This window comes from Suncus etruscus, chromosome 5 (assembly GCF_024139225.1).
Source record: "Suncus etruscus isolate mSunEtr1 chromosome 5, mSunEtr1.pri.cur, whole genome shotgun sequence".
Lineage (NCBI taxonomy): Eukaryota > Metazoa > Chordata > Mammalia > Eulipotyphla > Soricidae > Suncus > Suncus etruscus.
Window position 1 is genome coordinate 11,888,776 of NC_064852.1, and position 25,792 is coordinate 11,914,567.

Consider the following 25,792-nt stretch of genomic DNA (forward strand, 5'->3'; position numbering starts at 1 on the left):
GTCCTCTGATCCTGTCAGGAGTGATCCCTGAGCTCAGGACCAAGACTAAGCCCTGAGCACCCTCAAATGTGACATAAAACTCAATAAATAAAATGGGCCACTCATATTCTTAGCCCAATTTGTCAAGTATCAGTGTATTTTTATTGATTTATAAGCAAACACCGTATTATACAAAAGATGTTAATCCTCTGTAATGTCTGTGAGACAAATGATCCTTATTTTTCTTTGGATTTCTGGATCAAGAGAAGATTTAAATAATTTTACAGATAAATATTTGCCTTTGTGACCGTTTCAACGGCTTTTCACTAAGAAGGTCCTCCAAGTTTTGCCTAGCATTGCTTTCTTTAATCCATCTGGAATTTTTCTAGGTTTAAGAAATGAGGTGAGAATTTATTTGTCCACAGGTTAATCAATTGTTCCAGCACCACACAGTGACTAATCCAGACTCTCGTTACTTCATCTCCCTGATCTTCCTTAAAAGATAGACATGTTGGGCTGGAGAGATAGCATGGAGGTAAGGTGTTAGCCTTGCATGCAGAAGGACAGTGGTTCGAATCCCAGCATCCCATATAGTCCCCTGAGTGCTGCTGGGTGTGACCCCAAAACAAACAAACCAAAAGATAGACATGCCATATAATCAGCATTTACTAACGATTTTGGAAGCAGAGAAAAAAAATGGAACATCTACTGAATATCTAGAGTGCAAGAAGGGAGACAATTCTCCTGTAACTGGAGAACAGGACTGTGATGTAATAAGAGTCAACCGCATCTATGTCCTCCAGTCTTTTTTGGTTTTGGGGCCATACCTGGTGGTGCTCAGGGCTTACTTCTAGCTCTGTGTTCAGAGATGACTCCTAACAGTGCCAAGGGAGCCATATAGGGTGTCAGGGACTGAACTCAGGTCAGTCACACGCAAGACCAATGTCCTACCCACTGTACTATCACTCTGGCTCCTCCTTGGATCTTTCCACTTTACTGTTTCTCTGGTTTCTCTGGTTTCCACTCCTCTGTGGATTTGGCGTCTCCTGGTAGCTGTTAGTGGTTTCTGCTGAAAAAAGCCATTGGTGTGGCCACAGAGTGAGGACCAGCTCAGAGAACTCCAGAGGTCTCGTAAGTAACACAACCTTTGAATCCAACAGTGCTGGGTTCACAGTGGAATCCAAGGCTGCCTTGGATGTCTCTCCGCTCCTTCCTGCCAAACCCTGAGCTTCCATCGGGGACTAAAGTCCATGCACAGGCACCAGACAAGTGTCCCCAAGGCCTTGCCAAGGTGCTGAGGCTGAGCTCAAGCTTCTTTAATCCATCTCTGTGGCTTTCCTAATCAAGGAGTCCGTCTGCTGAATTGAGCTCCTCGGGGCAGGAAGAGGTGAGGGATCTTTTCTGGTGGTGAGCAGGGGATGCTGGGGATCAAACCAGGGTTGACTACATGCCAAGTAGACAAGTGGCTTATCCACTGTCCTCAAGATGGATCTTACTTAGAATATGTTCCAGACGCAAAGACAGTTTGTGACCTGACTCTTACATGGGTTGGAGCAGCATTTTCATGAGTCCCTCAGAGTGCGTGACTCCAGGTCTGAAACATTGCTCCCAAGTGGGAAACAAACATGGCACTTGTGGAAAATCAGTTCAGTAGAGTCCCTCACCTGTTCATTCACCAATATACCTACTTGAACCACAACACCCTGGAATGAACAAAAGCACTTTGCAAATCTAGCAGGTACCACCACACATGCGCCACACATTATCATCACATGGACTCATTTGCAATTCTCTTGAATGGAGTCTTTTAATTGAATGCTCCTGCTCGAGACAGAACTTGCTATTCTGCCCCTTTTTAGCTGAATTGGAGTTGAGTCCAAATCCTATTTTAAGAAGAAAGAGACAGGGATCTTCTCTTTAGATGATTAACTTTTCAAGTCTCCTTAACTTAAAACAAACAAACAAACAAAACAAAAACCAAAATCGAACAAACACTCCCCCAGGACAAATGCTATGGTTCTGAAATGATACTTAGCCTAACCAAACCAACTTACTAAGACAACTAAGGAGCTGGATCATTATTTTCACAGGGGCTTCTCTCAAGGCCAAATCTCTTCGATTGGAGTAAAATGCATTTACCCACTGCATTAAGAAAACAAACAAAAGGAACGGTTTGACTCATTTCCAAAATATTAATAGTGGCAGGTATCATGTGCATGCTTACTTGAGGTGGTCAGGGAAGTGTCAAAGCATCTTCTATCACTATCAGTATTACAGACACATTAGGGCCTGCAAATCATCATTAGACACTTTAGAACTCTAAACCCAGAGTCCATTTGCAAAAATCAGGGTCCCACACGACTACGCTGTTTCTGCTGAGAATACTGAGTTTAAAGGTAAGGAAGGGATATCATTTGGATGTAGTCAACGCAGGAGGATGGAGGCTATTTCAATGAAGAGCAAGTGGAGGAAAATGATGCTATCAAAACCTCACTCGGTGGGAGAATTGAATGATAGTATGTGTAAAATTTGCCCAAAGTCATTAGTCACAATGAATATTCATTAGAAGCCAATTATCAATCCCATTTAATGACACCCCAAAAGATTCTTCCCTGAAGCAGCTGAATAGACTATGACTCCAGACTAAACCCAACAAATTATACAGCCAATAGCCAGTCTCACCCGCACATGGGCTGCAAAGCAAACCACTGGTGGAATCTGCCTGAACTTGCAGCATCCTGGATCCCAATGAAAGGTGCACAAGGTCAGGCCTGTCTTGCAGGTCTCTCCGTGGCGCCTCTCCTCCTTCTCTTTGAGACAAAGGGCAAAGCCAGTGTGGGTAGAACACGAATGGGGAAAGATCAATGAGGAGGGAAAATTCCAAAGCAATGCATTCAGTGTGTTTCTGAAGTTTTACAGTGCAGGCATTTTCCAGAGATAGAGCCAGAGTGTGACCATCTTAGACTCCAAAGTCTCAGTTGAGTCCTAATGATAGTTCTATCATTTTTTAACATGGGATTAAAAAAAGAATCTCTGGAGGGGGTGGAGAGAGAGAGACAGAGAGAGAGAGAGAAAGAGAGAAAGAACCCAGGGTTCTGATGAAGGATAAGATTGTATGTGTGTATTTATATATGTACCCACTCATCACCACATTTCACAGATAAGGAAACAGTCTCTGAGGTGAAATAATTTGCCCAAGGCCACATAGCTCATAAGTGACAGAACTGGGATTCACATCCAGGTCTGTCAGACTATAATGGCTACTGTGCTTCCTCAATGCATAAATTAACTCGGAAATGTTTGGGGTACCTCAGCTGTGCCCGTGCACAGCACTGAGGACTCAGAACCGTTGAGATATTATCAGCATTGTCAAATCACACAGCAACACGCCTGTGTGCCTGCCTGCCTGCCTGCCTGAGGAGATGATAACGAAATACTCAGAGCATAGACCCATGAACGAAAAACATTTGGGGGAACTTCTGGGAGGACAGTGCAGATGGGAATCCTATGGATTCATTCATTACATTTCACTCACTACTGGAGGGCAAGGATCCCTTCTGGTGGGTTTTGGGGACCATTGTGGGGTTGAGAAGCAAAGCCAGGTATGCCGCATGTGCTGTGAGGGCCCTACCTGCTGTGCTCTCTCACCGACCTGAGTGGTAGGATCTTGAACCGGCAGAAAACGCTACCCATTGTGTAGTCGAAACAAAGGGTTTGCCTCCAAGCTCAGCACACACACATTTCAGAATGTACTTTTCTGGCAGGTTCCCTGGGGCTTCTCTCTGATATGAGCACAAAGACTTGGCACAATTTGGAGGGACCCGGAATAGAACTAACATGACTGCCACTCAGTGCATCAGAGTCATCTCCCAGGCCCCAGAGAAAGGTTATGTTCATGTGCTTCAACTAGGAGCCACTTGACATGGAAACCTTCTAGAAAAAGCTGCCAGCCAGCTTTGCAGTTCGAGAATGAGAGTCTGCGCTGTAACAGCAAGCACAATGCTTTGACGGACTCTCACAATATTTCACTTACTCTACATTATAGATTCTCACTTAATCCCCTATAAGATCAACAGAAAGTTTCAGGAAAAAACCCTCAGGGTCCCCCTTGGCTGCAGGGGTATGAGACCCACCTTGCATTAGAAATGGCTCCTCTACGTTCAAATCTTGTTTAGTGCAGTAAGTAGAGAAGAGTCAGTGACTCAGATGGTCTCACAGTAAAAACTCTTGAGCTTGGGTGAGGGGGAGCATTTTCCAGGGCAGAAGGAGAAAGGGGCACAGGCTCTGGCTTTACTCAGAAGCCACAAGCAGTGCTTTTTGATTTGCGGGTGATGGGAAGCAGCTCAAGATGGAGGGCAAATCGCTTCAGTTTCTCTCTTAGTTGGGGGAAAATGTCTCTTATTTCCTTACTACCTCGAGGAAAGAGAAAGGAGCAAACACTGTGAGCAAGTGGGGCAGCAGTTTCCCTCCAAAATCCAGCCATATGCCAAGAGGAAGAGCTTTTCCCAGCAAGTCTCTTCTCTCTGAACACTTCTGGGTTTTTGGTTATAATTCCCAACATTTACTCTGACTTCATTTTATTCCTTTTTATTTGCTTTATTATAGTTTAGGTGATGACTTTACATTCAGTGTAAGTAGTATAGTTTCCTCCCCAGAATGCTAATGACACCCCTACCCAATGATTGTCTCTTTCTCTCTCACTTTCTTTTTCTTTCTAAACATAACTGGTACAATTAAAATGAGCTCTAAACCATGATGGTAACTGTCCCTGCCAAGCTGACATTTCAAATTACCCCAGTCTTGAAGTCACTGCTGGAGGAGAGTCGTGGCTTGGCCTCAAGATACCCTTCCCACAGGCAACCAGAGACAGGCTAACTAACTGCAGAACTAACAGAAAGAAGCACTAACTGCCACCTTCATGCCTTCAGCAGGGTTGGTGGAAAAGTGGGTCTCTTTAAATATTTCTAAATTAGAATCTATGTGGCATATCTTTTTTTGGGGGGCGGGTCTTTGGTGCAACACCTGGCAGTCTCAGGAGTGACTCCTGGATCTGCAACTCAGAAATTACTCTTGATGGGTTTTGGATGACCATATGGGATGCTGTGGGTCGAACCAGGGTAGGCCATGTGCAAGGCAAGGCTCTAGCCACTGTACTATTGCTCTGGCCCCTGTGTAGAAGGTCTCAAAAGAAGCCATGCCAGCCAAAGGCCCAACTTCACTATTTCATGACAAATCTCTGCAGAGACACCAAAGCAATGAAAATTCCAGGTCCATCAGCTTAAACTCTGGGGGTTCTTCTCAGAGTTGGGGAGAAGCTATTTCCCCAAACCCCACATACTTCCAGAAGTCCCAGCAGCCACACCCAGATCCCACAGCCATTGCCATGTGTGATCTCACTGGCCCAGTTTTACAGAGCCTGGAGGTCCTGAAGCGCTCGGCTGTGCATCTTCGAATTTCTCAATACTGACACCCTAGTCAGAACACAGCAAATTAGATGGGAAAGTAGCATAGAAGCCAATTAAGCTCAATAAACAAAAATAACAACACAAGATACTTAACTAGCAACAAACAGCTTAGTAAACCCTCAGACAATGACTTAATGATCCCATTGTGAGATCACAATTTTCACAGATTTTTTTCTTTTACTGAAGTATTTTTCGATAATTTCAAAAGCCATTTAGTTGTAGCAATCAATATAAAATAAATTATTCTGTGCTTGCCAAGAGGTCAGGCTTGGGGATGAGTGGAAAACTGGGGAAATGGTGGAAAGAATAATACAATTGTGGTGAGATTGGTGACAAAACACTGAATGCCAGAAACATCTATATTATGAACACTGTAAACCATGATGTTTGGATACAAGCAATAAAAAAAGAAGGAAATAAAGAAAGGAGGGTAGGTGGATGAGAGGGAAGAATGAGGAAGGAAGGAAGGAAGGAAGGAAGGAAGGAAGGAAGGAAGGAAGGAAGGAAGGAAGGAAGGAAGGAAGGAAGGAAGGAAGGAAAGAGAGAGGGAGGGAAGGAAGGAAGGAGAGAGGGAGGGAAGGAAGAAAGGAGAGAGGGAGAGAGGGAGGGAGAGAGGGAGGGAGGGAGGAAGGAAGGAAGAAAGGAAGGAAGGAAGGGAGGGAGGGAGGGAGAATGGAAGGAAGGAAGGAAGGGAGGGAGGGAGAATGGAAGGAAGGAAGGAAGGAAGGAAGGAAGGAAGGAAGGAAGGAAGGAAGGAAGGAAGGAAGGAAGGAAGGAGCCAGAACTGAACGTGGGTTCATGAAGAGCTCCCTATGAAGGGTCCATATGGAGAAGACAAGGTACAGGAGTCCCTGCCTGGGAAAATGGAGGCCAGGGCTAGGGACAGAAGCTCCAGTACATCTCTCAGGCAAAGGTGAGTGTGCCAAGCATGGAGCTGAGAAGACACAAAGCCATGCATGCCCCTTCATGACCACTTAATACTAGCCAAGGGCAGATACTTCACCATCCCCCTAGCAGCCAAGTGACACCATCACACCCACTGTACAGATGAGGGAACAAAGGTTCCTCATGTTAAAGTCCTTGTGTGAAGTCCCAGGACTCGATGCCAAGCTAGGGTGAGAGGCTAGCACTAGAGTCTGGGCTCTCAGTTCATGGAAACCATGTCTGTGCATGGAGCTGTGCCCATCCCTGTGCTATCTCTGTGTCCTGGTATTCTCCAGCCATTCAATATGGAGAGAGCCTAGTGTCCCACACAGATGTTGGGGAAAGAGGTGCTGCCTCATTGATGTGAAGGAAAGAATTTATCCTCCTGCATGGCAAGCATCAGACAAGTGTCCCAAAGTAGTAGAGTGGACCCCCGGGGGGGGGGGAGGAAATTGGGGGTGGTATGAGGGGACACAGGGAGCAGGAAACTTCCTCGGTCAATCTGAGCTGATGTCAGTGCTGAGCAGGGGAACAAGAAAAGTGGTGGTGTCAATGATGAAGATTAAGGAGAGGCCTCCTACAGTTGCTATGATGGTTCTGTTCTTGGATTCAGTTACCAGCTGCATCCCCAATGCTACTGATGCATGCAAGTCTCCACCTTTAAAGGCAAATTGGGGTTTATTGCACCCCTCCAAATAAGACTCGTGCCTACTTTCATTTACCTCAAGTGGTCCTGGAGCAGTGGTGGGAAGTGGCTTTGTGACCCAGGACCAGTGAAATAGACCTTTGCACAAAATCCTTTAGGAGAGAGAGAGACGTAAGAGGTCAGGAGACTCTCTCAGGGCCTTCAGGCGGGAGAAGCACAGAGAGACTCTGGACACAGCTGGATACTGAACAAAGCGGCCTGACAGAAGTCTGGTCCACTCCCCTCCAGCTGCCCGTGTTTTTCCCAGGCAGACAGCAGCCATGGGCTGCTGGTATATGTCACAGCTTTGAAGAGAGCAGAAAAGCAAAAGAGAAGCGAGAACATTCAGAAGATTCATGCCAAGCCCTGATCGTGTGACCTAATCTCGTCTCTTTCTGTGGCTCACCAACACACAGCACTCACATTAAGTGGGGGACATTCGTGGCCTTCTAACTGCTGCTTCCCCAGCACAGGAACTTAATCACTTGGATGATCTCCTAGAGAGGGCTGCCAATGCAGGTGCCAAGTAGGGTTTCTCAAAAGCACACTGAGATGGTAGTGATGTGATGATTACTCAGTAGGACTTTGGGGGAGAGATTTGATTCCTAAAAGTGACATTAAAAAGAGTCTAAGAGGGCCCGGAGAGATAGCACAGCAGCATTTGCCTTGCAAGCAGCCAATCCAGGACCAAAGGTGGTTGGTTCGAATCCCGGTGTCCCATATGGTCCCCCGTGCCTGCCAGGAGCTATTTCTGAGCAGACAGCCAGGAATAACCCCTGAGCACCGCCGGGTGTGGCCCAAAAACCAAAAAAAAAAAAAAAAAAAAAAAGTGTCTAAGAAATAGTTTTTCCCCACAAACTGACCATGCTATAAAAATCCTGAGTAACATTTGCCCATGTGCTCCCAATGCAATGGCCTAAAGAAATGTGAGGCCAGGAGACAGTTGGTGGTGAGGGTACATGATGCCTAGCAGGTATTTGACCTGGGTTTGATTCCCAGAACCATCAGGTATGGCCCTGGAGGGCCCCTTGAGCACCACCAATATGGTCCAGATATTCATGGCATTGCAGACCAGTGCCACAGATTCAAGCACTGAACCACCAAAACTGCCAGTGGGCCTCCTGAGAACCCTTAGGTCAGCCTCCATAAGAAGCTTGAGCCCTTGGATCTCTATATACATGGGTATGGCCAGGAGCCATGGGAAGTGTGTCAACATCCACATCATCAGGTGCTTTAGAAGGGCTTTTCCTAAATATTCTCGTTTGATACTGGGCAATGCCAAACCAAAGCTTTCCCAAAGAGAAGTCTAGAAAACAAAAGATTATTCTGAGTGCTGAGATAGACCCTTAACAAACCCAGTATCTTCTAAATGAGTTTAATGATGCAACATAACAATTGTCAAAGAATAAGTGTTGGTTTTACTGTTGTTGCTGTTGTTGATATGGGACTACAACCACCAATGCTCACAGATTACTCTTAGCTCTTAAACTAGAAATTACTCTTGGCAGCGGTCAGGGAACCATATGGGATGCTAGGGATCAAACACAGGTTGGCAATGTGCAAGGCAAATGCCCTTCCTGCTGTGCTATGGCTTTGGCCACCAAGTGTTGGTTTTGACGTAAGATAACTATTTATTCATTTGCTTGGAGTGGGACGGTACCCCTGGTTTGGAGGGCCTTTAAATACCAGATATTTTATGATTCCAGGCTAGACCATCGAACCAGGTGGTCTGGTGGCAGTAACAAAGAATGTGGATTTTTAAACAGGTTTCTTGAAGATTCCAAGGCAACTAACCCACAGACTAGCACAGAGCAACTGGAATCCTAGTCTTAACTAAAATTCGGAGCTCAATGTTTGTGTGCACTGCCACAGATGAGGAAACAAGAGAGAGGAAAGCAAGAGTTTCAGGGCAGTCACGGCTCAAGTCACAGCAGCAATTCTTCGAATGTCACAAGTTCAGACTATTGCTCCCCATCGCACAGAATCTCGACAATGTTTCAAAACTTTTCACTGCAGTCATAGCACATTGCCAACAAGAGAAAACCACTCACACAAGGTTTGAAAAGCAGCTAATTGTATTGACACTTTAAAAAAGCAGAAAAAAGTCACACGAAGAAAACAGGAGTTTTCTACCACCTCCTGTCAACAGAGTTTCTCTCATTCCTATCTAATAGTTTTTAATGTTCTCTGGGCCACAATAAAATTTTATGTGGTGGAAATTAGAACCGATGCTACAGGAAAGTTTGGATTTCCTGGTCCTTGACTACTTCCCTCTTTGTCAAAAGGATTCACTTTCTCCTAGTGTTCCCTTTGACAACTCTTCTTAGTCTGTATGAACCAAGCTAGTCTCTTTTTCTCTTTTAACGTATAAAAGATGAACAAACAAAATGTTCTATTTATTTTATTTTTTAAAATAGAACACTAAATTTAGTCTTCGCATTCTCTGTTTGGGAAGTTTCCAGTTCCAAGGTCTTGGCTTCCCTTGAGCACAGTTTGAAACCAAATAATGCCGTTTGTTCCCGTGGCTAGAACACGCAGAGCGAAGCGGAGTGTGCGGGCAGAGGCCTGGCTCAGGGCCAGGATTCCAACCCTCTGTCAACCACCGCTCTCCCAGCACACGAGGGCTAGTTTCTCTGCAGCCTGAAAAGCAGGAAAGAGAGTCTCTCACACAGTTCCCATCTTCCCTGAGCAGGTAGCATCTCCACTGGAAGAACACCAGGGACAAGCTACAACAGAAATGCTCCCTGATGCACAAATGTACATTCTGAGGCCACAAGACCAGGGGGTGTGGTGCTGTGGGTGGAAGTTTTGGGGAAAGACCCTTTAGTGGGACACTTCAGTATGTACTAAAGACTAGACACCCCCCAGTGCTGGGACAGTGCCACCATGTATACTTGTCTAGCCTCGGGATGACGCTGGGAAGAAACCCTTGGCCTGCTTTGTGGCAGAAAAGTCAGCCTTCTTGTTACAGTTACGGGGTACACACAATTTAGAGTAGAGGCTCAATGAGTCAATTATGGTCTTTGTACTAAACTTTGTACTCCCCAAAGTGGGTGGTGCTGCCCTTGGGGAACTCTAGAATCATCTGGGGGAGGGGAAGTAGCTGTCGCTGGTGCCATTAAAGGCACTTTCTGTGCATTCACTTAAAGAAAGTAAGCTTTGGCTGGAGTGATGGTGCAGGGGTTAAAATACCTGCCTTGCCGATCTGGGGCAGACCTAGGTTTGGTTCCCGGAATTCCATATGGTCCCTCGAACCTGCCAGGAATGATTTTTGAGTGCAAAGCCAAGAGCAACCCTCGAGCGCCACTGGGTGTGGCCCCAAAACAAACAAACAAAAGTACTTGCCTTGTACATGGTGGACCTGGGTTTGAGTCCTTGCAAGGCATATGGCCCCTGAATCCTGCCAAGAATGACCCCTGAGCACAGAGCCAGGAATAAGCTCTGAATACTGCAAGGTGTAGATCCCAAACAAAAACAGACCTCCCCTAAAAAAGGTAGAATTCCAGATGGGGATCGAGAAATTTTCTTCTGAAAATGGGGTGCTAAGCTAGATCTGGAGGAACATGTGGTCAGACCAGGCCTCTTGTCTGAGAATGTTTCAAAAACCACGGTCCTCTGGAATGAAACTGGGAAGCTGTCTGGCTAACAGGACATTCTTGGCTTTCAAAATGGGCAGACTTGTTCAATGTGGGGGCACCTTGATGAGACAAACAGGGGCTAAAAGGATGGGCAGTACCCAAAAGCCAGAGTAGGGAAGGGAAGCTCCCCATATCTAGGCCACACTGAAAGTAAGTGACCCCAATAGGTACAGGGCAGCACCAGCTTCGATCTGGGGGGTTCTGGACATGGGAATTTGTCTGCGAGCAGGAAGGTGCCGGGGCAATGCTGGGCACATGGAATCTGTGTAGTGACGCTGGATGTGGAGCCTTATGGTGCACTCTGGACTACAGGGGTCTTTTCCCATTGCCTCCCCTATAGCTTAATGCCCTGAGATCCATACACTCATGCCAGGAAGAATTCTGAGTGCCAAGGGGGTCTCATGCTGAATGCAGCCACCTGGAGAGCCAGTGGGAGGAAGGTGTGGACTTGCGCCAAGACAAGTGGGATTTAATCCCAACTCTGCTGGTCCTCAAAGATGCACTTCAACTTGGAGTGCTAGCCAGTGAGATTGTGAAAGAGTAGAAAGCCAGCATGTTCCCAGGGTGACTGCAAGAATAAATGAGGGAAAAAAGAGCAGGACAGAGTCTGGCACATATTAGGTCACTGAAAGGAAGTGTAAAGGGGTGTGGGCAGAACTGGGGCTGCTGTGCAAACACAACGGGGTAAGTGTGTTCTCCACACGTATCTGAGGACATTCAAACTCCCAACATCATTTTATCCCCAGTAGCTACCAAAAGGCAGTCTGGACCGTGCCCTATTAGGGAAACAGAGAAGAAAAATGGAACTCCCTTATGAGGAGAAATCCCTCTGAAATATTTACATTAGAGAACAAGATTTAGTTAAGCCACCCCAATTTATCATTATGTATATAAAAAAGTGATCAATATCATTAACTAAGCAAAGGAGCAGAAACTTCGGTTTTCTTATATGGAACATTCCAGAGCTATTGACTAAGAGAGAGGCCACAACAGTAGGGCTGTCTTGTGCTTTGTGGCCCAGTTTCTGATTGGGGGATCCTGATGATTCAGGGCTCCAAGGAGCAAGAGGTTGGCCTTTTACCCACCAGAATGAAGGAAAATACCACACGGCGAGGCATGACAGGGCTGTCTTTGGGTTTGTCCAAAGCCTGGTTTAAATCTTTGCTGTCTGCTGCCCCTTCCCTCAAAATGTCATGAAAAGTAACTCTTGAAAAAATAAAAGGCAACAGAAAACTTTTAACTCTGAAATTGGAGCTGTCCAAAGTTTTGGATAGATACTTTATCCCCTAAGAAAGTATGCAAACAGAGTAGGAGACTGAAATGAGGGGAGACAGAAGGAGATTCCTTCTCCCCAAAAGAGGTTTCTACCATTGAACTCAGAAATCAACCAGAAACCCACAATAAGTTTCAAAACGAGTTTTTGGGTGTTTCTTTTTTTTTTTTTTCTTCAAGGTAAACACATAAATCCTTTATAACCAAAACCAACTCTATGTCATCTTGTAACCTTCCATTTAAAATGACTACCATTATCATCACATTTTGGTCCTTTCCTCTATTATTTCTGGATTTTAATTTACAAGCATTAAGATTGGCGTTCCATTGCTGAGATTATTTATTGGTGATAAATGTACCCAGATACCTGTGTCCTGCACTAAAAAGCCAGCAGATACAAATTCAACTTATTGGCAAGAGACCATTGAGGTTCTGAGTAAAAGCTGTTCTCTGTGGCCAGACAGAATATTTTAGCAGACCCAGAAGAGAGCTGGTGGGGAGAGAACACACCATAAAGAGAAATAACTTTCTTGCAGCAGACTTTTGTTCTCGAAGGGAGGGAAGATATGGACTAAAGGAGAACATTGGGCCAAAGACGTTGATGTTTATGCTTGGCTGAGGCATCACATAGAAGCAGATAGAAAACTAATGAAGCAGGAGAAGTGCTTCAACTGCTGAAGAATGTTCTGAGGTGTGCTGAGGAAAATTGAGACTCAGTAAGACACTCTTTGACCAATGCAGACAGAACTCTAATCCCCACTGAAGCCCACCCCACTCTCTCTGTTCAGGCACCCTGGCTGCCCTAACTCTTGAATCTTTATCGACTCTGACAGAGCCATGACAAATGCCTGCCGAGTGAAGTCATGTGGGCTGGGTAGTTGGCTGAGGGGAGGGCAAAAGAGTCCATCTGCAAGGGGAAGTGGAGCACAGGGGATCAGGGCTTGGTGTCTCTCCTCTAGGGCATGCATGGATATATCTAGATTCTAGATCTTTGGGGCTAACAGCATTTTCCCTTCCTCAGTTCACTGTCTCCTACTCTCTGGCACTGGCATTGCAAGACCCTAGCCAGTGATGGCTAACCTTTTTGAGCCCGAGTGCCCAAATTGCCGCACAATGTCTGGTCTTCCCAATGGCCAGTGTGGCCCTGTTGCCAGGTGAGCTGCAAAGCAGACACCGGCACACTCACCTCCTGCCATGCCACATATCTTAATTGCGGACCCCTTCCCAAGTGTCAGCTGCAAGGCCACTTGTGCCATAGGTTCGCCATCGAGGCCCTAGGCCATTTCAATTCTTACCCTTTTTCAAAGAACAACCTTCTCTCTATCCTACTTCGTAAACATTTCGTAATAAAAGAGCATTAGGAGCTAGAGCAAAAGCAAAAGCAGTGGACAGGGTGTTTGCCTTGCACATGGTAGGCCTGGGTTTAATTCTGACATCCCATATGGTCCCCTGAGACTGTCAGGAATGATTTCTGAGCACAGAGCTAGGAATAACCTGGGTATGGCCAAGTATGACACCCCCCCCCAATAAAAGGGAATTGGCAATTTTCAAAAGGCCTGAAATGTGTCCACATATTAAGTGAAGTAACTAACTTTGGGGTCTAGAGAGAATGTACAGGGGCTAAGGCACAGGGCTTGTATGTGGCTGACCCCAATTTAATGCCTGGCTGTGACCTTGGAAGCCCCCGAGCACTGCTGAGGTGGCCCTAGGTAATCCCTAGCACTGCAGGGGCAAAGCAGCATTGTATCCTCAGGGCCTGGCACTGAACTGCTGACCAGGTTGGCCAAGTATTGCTGAAGGGCAGCCCACCCTTCACAAAAACAGACAGACATGGGCTGCAAGTAGACTTTCAGATGGCAAAACCATTAAGAATTCACATTCTAGAATTCCTCTCCTGAACTGGCTGGCCACAGCCTGAAGGCCAGGCCTGCCTCCTCCTGCTTCTGGACCAAAAGATCTATCAGTTTCAGTCTCATCCCCAAGTTCCCTAATGCTGATCAACAAAGTTGGGGCTCAGCAGCAGCTGTGACGAAGATCAGATGGTCCCTGAAAATGCATTTACCAGTGGACCAAGCTGAGTTCCAGCCTCAAAACCACACTGGTGAATCTCCTGGAACACCTCACCCCACTTGTTTCTTGCCCTGTGAGCACATTGCTGCCTAAATTTTGTAGAAATCCCTTGGTTTTGGTAGTTTGCATATATCCCTAAAAAGGAAAAAGAAAAGAAAAACAAAATAACTCAGACCATTTGGTTTATTTAGCCTGGAGGCACTATGAGTCAAAGGCATATTCAGAATTCAGGAGAATTCTGCAGCTGGTTTCTTTCACTCCCAAACCTGTTGGAGAGCTGAGCATGTGGGCCTGTTGTTCTTTCACAGGCGGGCCCTCGGCTGTAAGACAGCACCACGTTTAGCTGTTCCCGGGTGATGATACCAGGAGTTCTGTCTAGTTTCAAAAACACAAGACAATGCTGCCACAAACAGAGTCCACTACCCACAGCCAGGAGGGGCTTGTAGGTATATCTATGTATGCAAGAACATGCATATACAGATGCATACAACACACGCATACACTCTGGTTGTACTATTCAGAGTAGAATCCCTGAGTTGTGAAAATGCTAATAGTTTTGTATTACATACCCTTCATACATGAAGTTTTCCAAGATAAAACGGCCTTTATCAGATATCCAACTTTTGCAAAACTAGCATTTTAATCATTGTCTTTTCATTTCCTTTCTGTATATTTACTAGTATTTTCTTTTTTTGTTTTGTTTTAATCATTATCTTTCCGTTTCCTTGTATATTTACTAGTATTTTTCTTTTTTTTTTTTTTTTTTTGGTTTTTGGGCCACACCCGTTTGACGCTCAGAGGTTACTCCTGGCTATGTGCTCAGAAATCGCCCCTGGCTTGGGGGGGACCATATGGGACGCCGGGGGATCGAACCGCGGTCCTTCCTTGGCTAGCGCTTGCAAGGCAGACACCTTACCTCCAGCGCCACCTACCCGGCCCCTATTTACTAGTATTTTCTGTTTCTTTGTGAAGTTGTGATTGGTGCTTTTCTCCCATGTTTGATACTGGTAACTTGACTTGTGCTTTTAAGCTTTTTTATTTAACTAATAAATTTTTATTGAGTCATCGTGAGATAAACAGTTACAAAGTTGTTCATGATTGAATTTCAGTCATACAATATTCTAACACTCATCCCTACACCAGTGCATTTTCTGCAACCAATGTCCACAATTTCCCTCTCCCACTGCCCTTTTCCCCTGCCTGTATCTTGTACTTTTAAATCTTAGCAGTTCTTTCTATATACCAGTATATATAATTTTCTGGCAGTCTGAGATATGAAAAATATATTACCCAGCTGTGACTTGTTTTTTTTTTCTATTCTGTTTTCTTTCAGTGAATAAAAATTCACAATTTCTTCAGACTATTTCAGTTTAGACCATCTGAATAAATTCTTTTCTTCTTCAAGATCATAGAGATTTTTCTTTTTTTCTTCTAAGAACTTTAACAATTTAACAATTTTAACTCAATGGATTTGGAGTACAGTTCTGCATGTAGTAATGAGATAAAAACTGTCTTCCTTGTCCTCCCACTGAGGATAATCAATTATCAAAAAGCCCATCCATCTCCCAGATGTGACAATGCTACTTCTGTTGTTTATGAAAAGTTCGTGCACCTGGGTCTGTTTCTGCAATCTTTAGACCATCCCATCCATCTCTATGCCTAGTCCCAGATCATTCCCTGTGCCTGAACCACAATAGTGCTAAATCCACTCTCTTTCTTCAAATGTATTTTGACTCTTCCTTTGACTTTTTCATATTAATTTTAGAATCAGTACGGTGCGAAGTATTGCTAGAATTCTGAATAACACTGTATTCCGACCAGATCTCTTTCTGGGATGAAATGACAACTAACAGCAATTGAGTTTTCCTATTCATGAACATGCTTTCCCTCCCACTACTAGTGATCAGCTGAGGCTGCCTCTTAACATGCTAATGTGAGACATTATACCGGTAAACTCTGTAGTGCTATCAACCTTGCCCTCAGTTACGATGAATTATATTTTATAGCCATTTGCAACTGTGCTTAGTATTTACAGCTATGTTAATGAGTGAAATTGGCTGAATTTTCTTACAGTGTTTCCTGTGTGGTTAAAGATTAAGGTAATGCAAAAAAAAAAAAAAAAAAAAAGATCAATGCAAGTCATAAGCAAAGCTCAGTGTTATTTCTTTTTCATTTTTTTTTTTTAAATGTGGAACGCTTCACGAATTTGCGTGTCATCCTTGCGCAGGGGCCATGCTAATCTTCTCTGTATCGTTCCAATTTTAGTATATGTGCTGTCGAAGCGAGAACTCAGTGTTATTTCTTTCCTATGTTTTTAAGGAGTTTTTCTGTGATGAAAATGATTGATTTCTTAAGACACTTGATAAAATGTGGGGCTGGAGAGATAGCTTCGCATGCAGAAGGTCGGTGGTTCAAATCCTGGCATTCCATAGGGTCCCCGGAGCCTGCCAGGAGTGATTTCTGAGCATAGAGCCAGGAGGAACCCCTGAGCGCTGCTGGGTGTGACCCAAACACAAAACAAAACAAAACAAAACAAAAAGACATTCAATAAAATGTACCTGAAAATGATCTGCGCTTAGCAATTGAGAGAAACTGATGTATTGATTCCATTTCTAGAAATTAAACGACCCATTCATTTTTCTATTCATTCTCTGGGAGCTCCCCTCAGTGATACTCAGGAGGTCCAGGGGTCCTTCTTGTGATTCTTGGTCACCCCAGCTATCAGTTTAGTTCAAAAGCCTGAGGTCTGGATTTTCCAATGCTTCTTGGGTCCTGCAGTACCAGGGTTATCCAGGCCATCCCAGTGGTGCTGAGGGCCTCCGGCACTACATCCATCAATGCTCAGGGAACCGTGTATTCCCAGGACTCCAACTCAAGTTGAATATATGCTAGGCATGCACCCTAACTGATAGACTACCTCAAGGCCTGTGCATGTGTGTGCTGTGCCAGTCAGTGGATATGTGTGCATACCTGCACACATGTGTCTATATTAATGTTCTTTGGTTTTGCTTTTATGTTTTGGGCCACAGTGGCTGTGCTTAGGACTTATGCCTGGCTCTGTGCTTAGGACTTATGCCTGGCTCTGTGCTCAGGGCTTACTTCCAGTGATGCTAGAGGATGTAAATGAGTCAGTTCCTCACTGTCCTATGTTCTCACCCTTAAAGGACAGTTTTCTTTCCATTTCACCTTTGTTTTCATATATTGGCACGATACTGGTAACAGAACCTCTATGAGAAAAAGAGTTCTCTAGCATCTGCTCTTGAAATTGCTGATCCCCCCCCTCTTTTTTAGTAATTGAGAAAAAAGCAGAAATAAACGTGTATATTTAATATACATACCTTTATTAAATACAATCATGTAGAAGGCCCATTTTTCATTCATCTATAATGTGGAGATAATAACTGAGCCCATTCAGCCCAAGGCCTTGCCCATATTAAGGGCTCAATTCAGTTTCACCAAGATGACATCCTGTTTTTGTTCTACTGAAGCTTAACACTCCAAAATCAATAGTAACTGGTTATGAACTATGCTCTTTTTTCCAAGAGACTTTATTCAATCCAATAAAATACACTGAAAAATCTGGTTGGCAGTACTTTCTAAAATTCAGCTTGGGTGTCCAGGCTCTGAGGTTAGAAACTGCACTTTGAGTTTAAAATAAAATACAATCAAATCAAGAACTCTACTAAGGGCTTTTTGTTCCCTGGAGGGCAAGACCAGGTTTTGTTCTCCTCTATGTGCAATGGGTCTAGCATCTAGCGAGAAATTAGACTTGGCAAATTCTTGATAATCAAACAATACTAAAGGAACATAAAAGCAGTTAATGATGAAAGCAAAAGAGGAGACTCCCCCAGAGTCTAAAAAGATTTGAACAAGTTTCTTGTATTTATAGGTCAACAAATACAAAACTGACTTTACCCATAAAGCCATTATTATGAAAGTTTCCACTGAAGTTCATCCTACCTTAGGTGGAGAGATACCTATTTACATAATACTCCCAGTCCATTTCTGTTTGTTTCCACTAAAGAAACACAATACATATGGCCAGAGAGAAGGTATGGTAATTAGGGTGATTGAGTTGTACGTGGCCAACCTGGGTTTGATTGTTGGCACCCTTGAACGCCAACAGGAATGACCCCTGAGCACAGAATCAGGAGTAAGCCCCAATAACTGCTGGGTATGCTCTACTTTCTCCACCCCACCCCAATACTGTTGAAAAGGGTTAACAACATACATCGTCAATTATGCCAAGATAAATATTTTTTTTCTGTTTTTTGGGTCACACCAGGCAGCTCTCAGGGGTTACTCCTGGCTCTACACTCAGAAATATCTCCTGGCAGGCTCGGGGTCCATGTGGGATGCCAGGATTCGAACCACCATCCTTCTGCATGCAAGGCAAACACCTTACCTCCATGATATCTCTCTGGCCCAAGATAAATATTCTTATATATGTTTAAATGTATTAAAAATTACAAAATAAATTAGGAGCCAGAGTGGGTAGGGTACTTGCCTTGCATATAGCCGACCCAAGTTTGATCCCTGGCATCCGATATGGTCCCTAAGCTCTACCACTAAGAGTGATTCCTGATCCAGGAATAACCCCTGAGCACTGGTGGATATGGCCTCCAAACCAAATAAAATAAAAAATAGAATAAAGCATATTGGATAGCAGATAGGCCAGGAGAGATAAATATATACCTAAAGAAGCCTACTAAAGAATTAAGTGTAGGACCTACATGGGAATCATATATTCACTATATAATATTTTTCTCTGTTTTGGTTTTTTGGCCATATTCGGTGGCATGGCTCAGGAATCATTCCCGGCTCTGAGCTCATAAATTAATGCTGGCAGACTCGGGGGATTCTATGGGATGCTGGGGATGGAACCCAGGTAGGCAATATGCAAGGCAAATGTTCTACTCTCTGTGCTATTGCTTCAGCCTCTGTACAATATTTTTATTTTCCTATAACTGAAAATTTTTATCATAGAAATTGGGGGAAATACAAAAATATGAAGCAAGTTAAAAGATCAAAATAAAAGTCTATAAAATGTTTATAATATATATAAAACAAAAGCTCATTCTAAGTTAAAAATAAAAATCGAAGAAGACTGCAACAAAATATAAATTGTTAACAAACCCATAGAGAACATTGAGTTACCTCTAATTAAAAAATAAGTTAAAGGGGCTGAAGCAATAGTACAGTGGGGAAGGGCATTTGCATTGCATGGGACTGAACTGGGTTTGATCCCCAGCATCAATATGGTCTCCCAAGCCCACCAGGAGTGATTCCTGAGCACAGAGAAAGGAGTAACTCCTGATCATTGCTGAGTGTGGCCCTGAAACAAAAATAAAAAGTTAAAAAGAAAGAGAGAAGAAAAATGTCTGCCATAGAGGCAAGCTGGGAGGGATGGTGGCTGGAAGGAAACTGGGAAAATAGGTAGAGGGAAATGAATGCTGGTGAGGGAATGTGTTATGGAACACTGTATGACTAAAATCCAAGGATCAAAAATTTTTTAACTCTGTATTTCATGGTGATACAATTAAAAAATGTTAAAGCAAATTTACAATACCATTTTACACCAATTTATGAGCAAAGGTAAAGCATCTATGAATATGCATGCATACATATTTGCACTTTCACACACACACACACACACACAAACAAGCTAGGCAGCCTTGAAAGTAGCACATGCACAAAGCTGGCAGCATTCACTAGGATCATGCACTGGCTATCTGCAAAAGTGCCTGGACAGTTCTTAACTCATCATGTTGTCTAGTCCTGTGACCTAGGATTCTTATCATAAATGACTCCAAAAGCAGCCTAAAGATGTTCACTGCTGTACTTTTCAAATAAAACCTTTTATTGAATCACTGTGAGATACATGTTTCAATTGTACAATGTCCAATACCCATCCCTTCCTCACTGTACATTTTGTGACACCAATGTCCTCAATTTCTTTCCAGCCCACTCCTGGCCTGCCTCTATGGCAGACATTTTTCTTCCCTCTCTCTCTCTTCCTTCTAGGCACTATGGTTTGTAATACTGCTAAGGAAGGCGTATCATGCATATCAATTTATTTCCTTTCAGTTCTTGTCCATAGTGATCGGTTCCAACTCTCACGGTCATAGTGGTCCCTTCTCTGTCCCAATTGTACTCCCTACAAGCTTCCTATCATGGACTGGCCCTCCTGTCCTCGTCTCTATTGCCTCTGGGCATTATTACCATACTATCTTTTTATTTTTATATTCCACAAATGAGTGCAATCATTCTATTTCTATCTCCCTCTCTCTGTCTCAGTTCACTCAGCATCATATTCTCTCCCTATCTATCCTTCTCTAGGTAAATTTTACAACTTCATTTTCCTAATAGCTCACTGAAGTATTTTTGTACTCAACAATTCAGCATTAACTAACTGTTGTAAATAGACATCAAAAGAAACAGATCCAGATATGAGAATATCTTTTGTTTTAAATGACAATGATAGATGCTTCTGTATAAAGTATGCACAAGCTATAGTCAAACTGGAAACAGAAATTGGTTGTGAAACTGCACAAATCAATGACAGGACCACAAGTACTGTGAAGGAGCATGAAGAATGAGGGTGGCAAATTGTGTTTGTGCTGGTCTCTGCCATGGCTCTCCTGCACCTTCCCATAAACCTACCACACTGTACTCACAGTGCTGAGTTTGCTGCAGACGATGAGGATCCGGCGCTCATACAACATGCTGGCATACAGGTGGAGCATATTGTTCACATCCACAGCCACGAAGTACTCTGTCAGATTTCTCTGGGAGAGAGAACAGAGGCGTGTGGTTTAGCTGGTTGGTTCTTAGCATGAGCAGTAGTAACTCGTCAAAGTACAAGACACCGAAAATCATTGGGCGTTAGCTCGCTGCCTCTCCAGTCTGTCCTTTTGCCTGAAGACCCAAGCCCAGGCCAGCAAGAAACTGAAATGCTGAGATGGAAGAGAGCCCTGAGAAGCAAAGCAGGGCTAGCAAATAGCAGGGGGTTGTGTGGTGACTTGAATGAGCTCAGCAGTAGGATGGCCACCAGCTGGTCCATGAGGACACGGGGATATTGAGAGGCCATCAAGATCAGCAAAACGTGATGAAAAAATAAATCACTCAAAGGACTGCAGCTCAGCTCTCCTGAACCAAGAATCTAGAACATTCTCAAGGCCATCCCTCTTGTGCACAGAACCTGTTTTTGCCCACAGATCCACCCATGCCTGTGGTACGCCCTCCTCCAATCTCCATTTCTACAACAGCTCAGTGGGATATAAAGCGAATTTGTAGATTTACAATTTCTATGTATTGTACTTAAGAAAGGAGAGAGGGGCCACAAAACCCTGAAGAGAAACAGCAGCAAATTGTGGCAAAGCAGCCATAAAACAAGCTTTGGTCTAGGGCCCACTTCTCTCCTTTACTCACTACTCATGCTAAGAACAATATGCTCTTCTTTACCCAGGCTGGAGCTTCAGGAACATGCAGGAATGACACTGATTTCCTCAATACTCCAGGTTTTCAGTGCCACACAATGTAACCCTCTGACAGTCACGGAGGTTGCAGTATCTGAGGACTAAAGAGGCTTAGTCCCCATGACCAAGTACATCAGGTGACCCCTGCGTACTACACAGTGCAATGCGCTGTGCAAAGGTGTTACTGGCTGAGAGCAAGAACAGACACTTGGCTTACAGCTGTTATTTGGCTGGAGTGCCAGGTAAACCATCAACCTTGATAAACCAAGAGTGAATTAACAGGCTTATATGTGAATGGCCTAACAGGCACCAGGCAGGTCTGTGGGGGGAATTCTTAGGCATCACCACCAAAAATACAATGAGATGATATTAGTAAATTCTGATAACCTGAGTCTGAGAGAGATTCAGAAGTGCCGGAGCTAGAGTTTAGATTCAGACTAAAACTTATGGCACAGCAACTTTGCTTTCCGTCACACTATCACCCCTGTAAATCCGCGAAAACATCTCCACCCTGTCAAACCACACATCTGTGATCTTATTCCATTCTGAAACCACTCCAGGGTCATGCAGGCCCAGAGAAAGGTCCGTATGCATTGTTTAGCTGTGGGCGTGTTTCGATAGACACCTGTACTATATTTTTATTTTTAAATCACTAAAAATAGTAGGTTAAAGCTGTATTCAGAAAAAGAAAGTGAGGCATAGGAACAAAGAAGATTGGAGTCAGCCTAAAGAAAATGGGGAGAGGGGGAATGCAAAATTGTTAGCCCATTTCTCGAAAATCCATGGGAGTCAAACAATAGGATTCTCTCTCTGTGACTTGAATATTTTCCAGGCTTCTGAGAAGGGGTTTATGAGCTATTTTAAGGGTAGGAAAAACGAAGACTCAAGAAGGGGATATAGTCTCCCTAAGGTTGCCTTGCTAGAAGCCTTGCTGTCCTGCTCACACCACACCAATGTGCCTCTAAATGGACGGGAACACCAAGCCAAGCTGACAAGGAGGCGCCCAGTCCCGAGGAGCACTGTGCAAGGACGATGGGGAAGGCTGGGCTCCAAACACAGTGACAAGGCACAGTGCTCGACGCCAACACAAACAAGGGCCCTCAGCTGAGCTTGTGGGGAAAATGCGGAACTGCTGAGGAATTACATGATTTTCCCTCCCTCCTTTGAGGGAGCGGAGGGAAGTCAAAAAGAAAATAGAAATGAGGAGCTTAAAGAAGGCCAGAAAGCCCATTAGCACTTTTGACAGATCCAAAGATAACTCTGAAGCCACCAAAACGTGGCCTCCGGAGCCTGCCAAGAAGCTTCACGCTGGGTGGAAATATGTTCCGCAGCTTGGCGTCCAAATAGGGAGACACAGCGTCAGAGAAGGAGCCTGCGCCTTGTTTTGGTGGGAGGGAGGAGAAAAAAAATGCACCCGGCCACAGGCACACGCGGCCAGGGAAGGGCCCGTTGCTGAGACGATGGAGGCACTTGGTGGATCCTAACACCGGCCCAGTCGGGTTCGCAGCAGCTCAGGTGCCGGCTCTACAAACTTGATGCAGGTATGTTAAAAAATATGCAACATTTAGCCAAATTCCCTCTAAACTGTCAAGTCCTTTTTTTGGTATTTCTCATCCCATCTGTGCTGATTACCAAGATATTTGTGTCTAAACAGAAGCTGTCTTTCTTCTTTGCTTCCTCCCCTGCCTCTTTCCTTCTGGGACGCCACCCGCCTCGCCAGGTGCGAGTGGGTGGGAGCAGCATTGGCCCCGGGACCCCCAGTCTATGCACAGCACCTGAAGGGTACCGGGGTTGGGAGGCAGGAGCTCAGAAGCGAGAGCACTTGCACTTCCCGCCGAGGCTCATCTCAGAAGGAAGATCTCTCACCAGTGAGGGGGTCCTCTACTTGAGTCCCCTGAGCTCTCCCTCTCTCAGACCTGTCCAGCCTTGCATGTCCACAGGTCTTCCTGGAGGACACCCAGCGAGCCAGCTCAAAGGTCAACTCCTTCAGGAGATGCTTCCTGGATGTCTCTGTCCAGCAGCCCTTCCTTTGTGCCTTTGTGGCATCCAATTCCTAGCTAGTAATCACTCAGTCACAAGCAGGAGGCCCCTTTGAGCCCAATGGCAAATTTCATCCCCTAGCAGATCTGGCAAAATAAGACATCAGTGTGGAGAAAGCACTGCCTGGAGACTGTGTACCTAGAAAACACCCTTGTTCTCTGGAAGGACACAATCACCTATGGGGAGGACAGGAAAATTGGGTCTGAGATGAATAGAGCCAGGGTGGAAGGACCATAGGCAAAGGTGGCCTGAAGACATCACAAGTGAGGTGTCAGTGGCTCATTCACTTCAGATGTAGAGATAGTCTGGCCTGAGCAGGTAACTGGGACCCAGGCCCACCTATTTTGGAGGGGTTCCACTGTTTCTGCTGTCCTTGGCTATGTGGAATCCTCCATTTTCCTGGTATTAGCACCCTTTCTTCCTTCCCTCATTGTCTCACCATCAGTGCCCTACCCCTGGCCCTTCTGATCTCAAATTCTACCTGAGACCATTCTGAAGAATGGCTGTAACCTGCCTGAGGTGAGATTACCAGGGCTCTGAGTTGGGCACCCAGAAAAGAGCAAGCAAGGCACATACTACTAACTGCCCAGCTCTGGGGCACAGTAGGGGTCAAAAGAACAAACTACACAGATGAGGTCTTTGAGGCTTTGGAAATGGAGATGGAAGATCTCTGCAATGTGGAGTCACAGATGACAGTGAATGAGCCTTGAAAGTGGGGGAGAGAACTGGACCCCCTGATTTTCAGGCAGCCAATCACCAGGAGACCTCTCTCCAAGGGTCATTGCCCACCTTTTAAGGAAAGGTTCAGCATCCCTCCTCAAGAGCCAAGGCTGCCCAGTCTTGGGCCTCATTTTCTGGCTTCCAGTGCCACCACGGCTAAGCTAACTAGGTTCCCTTTTCTGTTACCAATCTCAGTTTTCCCAGGGAGCCATCTGCTCATGTCCTGGCTCACATGGCCCCTTTCTCAGCATCACAATGCCTTCAGGTTTCAGAACAGCCCTTTCTCCTTCACTCCCCCAAGTCTATGCCAGGTTCATTTCAGTTCCCCAGAGGTGTGTCCCTGAGCACTTTCCCCCTCTCTGCCAGGCAGTTATGGGCTCCTTCACTGGCTGACCAGTGCCCAGGCCAGAGAGAAATCATACGTGAGAAACATGGCTGGCCAGCAAGACAGAGCTGCCCAGAAGCTGAGTTTCAGAAGAGGCTGGAGTCACACCTAATCCTCAAACTCTCCCACCTTCCACTGGTCATTGCTACAAAGCAAGGGTGGCGAAAGGCCATTCCAGCTCTGAGAAGTGATTTGGAAGCCAGACAAAGAGGGAGGGAAGGCACCTGGCAAAACCCCCCTTCCCTCAGGAGACTCCTCCTAATGGCCTCTCCCTTCTAGCTGGGCCTGTTGGTTGTGGTGCCAATCCAGGTGGCTGGGGAGTTCCTGCCTTGTGATCTAAGCCTAGGGTTAGAACGCCCGTAGGGGGTGGGGTGGCCTTGAGGGGGTAATGGGCCAGGGCTTGGAGGGAAACTAGTGGGGCTTTAGAGGAAAAAGCATCTTAGGTTCAATGCCTTGGGGAAATGAGATAATCCCCAAACCAAAGAACTGGCTCTAAGCTGGGTACTCCTCAGAGCCCTCAGAACAGATGCTCCTCCGCCCCACGGGCTGTCCTTTCATTAGTCTTTGTGACTCACAGCTTCACACACGGTCCCAATGATAAAGACTTACTGCGCTGCATTTGGGGAGGCTTCAAGGCAAGGGGCTCGGTTCTGCCAGTGGGTTTTATTTCCTGAAATAACTCTGGGTTGTCTTATTTTTACCAGAATGTAAAATCTTTAAAACCCTCAACTGGATTAAAAAAAAAAAAAAAAAGAATTTATGTTACCTTACTTGTGTGGGATTCTTAAGAGAGAATTACGCATTACACATGTGGATTCTAAAATAAGCTGTCTGAGGAAGAATACCACAAACTCAGGAAAGCAATGGAATCAGAGGAGAATATGAGAGGAAAGAAAGCAGAGTTTACCCAGAGGTCAACTTTTATCCCCTCTGTGAATGGAAAAGCCATTAGAATAAACAATTACCTGACAACTCTTAAGAGCAACAATGGAATTCCCTATAATCTCTGTACTTGATAATGGGGCTTCCACTTCCACCTCAACTTTGTTTATTTTTAAAGTCACGATGAGTTCATAAATCTTTTCTATATCACACCGCATCTTTTGACAAAGTGGAGTCTGGGCAATGTTACGCGG

At 44.9% G+C, this 25,792-nt stretch overlaps 1 protein-coding gene and 1 non-coding gene across 2 annotated transcripts in view; both read right to left on the reverse strand.

Moving 5' to 3' along the window:
* The window catches only part of DENND1A (DENN domain containing 1A), a 536,242-nt gene that overhangs the window by 206,262 nt on the left and 304,188 nt on the right, over positions 1–25,792 (reverse strand). Inside the window, exon 9 of the mRNA XM_049774129.1 lies at positions 20,711–20,821. Coding sequence (XP_049630086.1) covers positions 20,711–20,821 — 111 coding nt within the window. The remainder of the gene's footprint in view (positions 1–20,710; positions 20,822–25,792) is intronic.
* On the reverse strand, positions 16,216–16,322 carry LOC126010524 (U6 spliceosomal RNA). Its single transcript, XR_007496549.1, has one exon. It is a non-coding gene; the product is annotated as a U6 spliceosomal RNA (small nuclear RNA).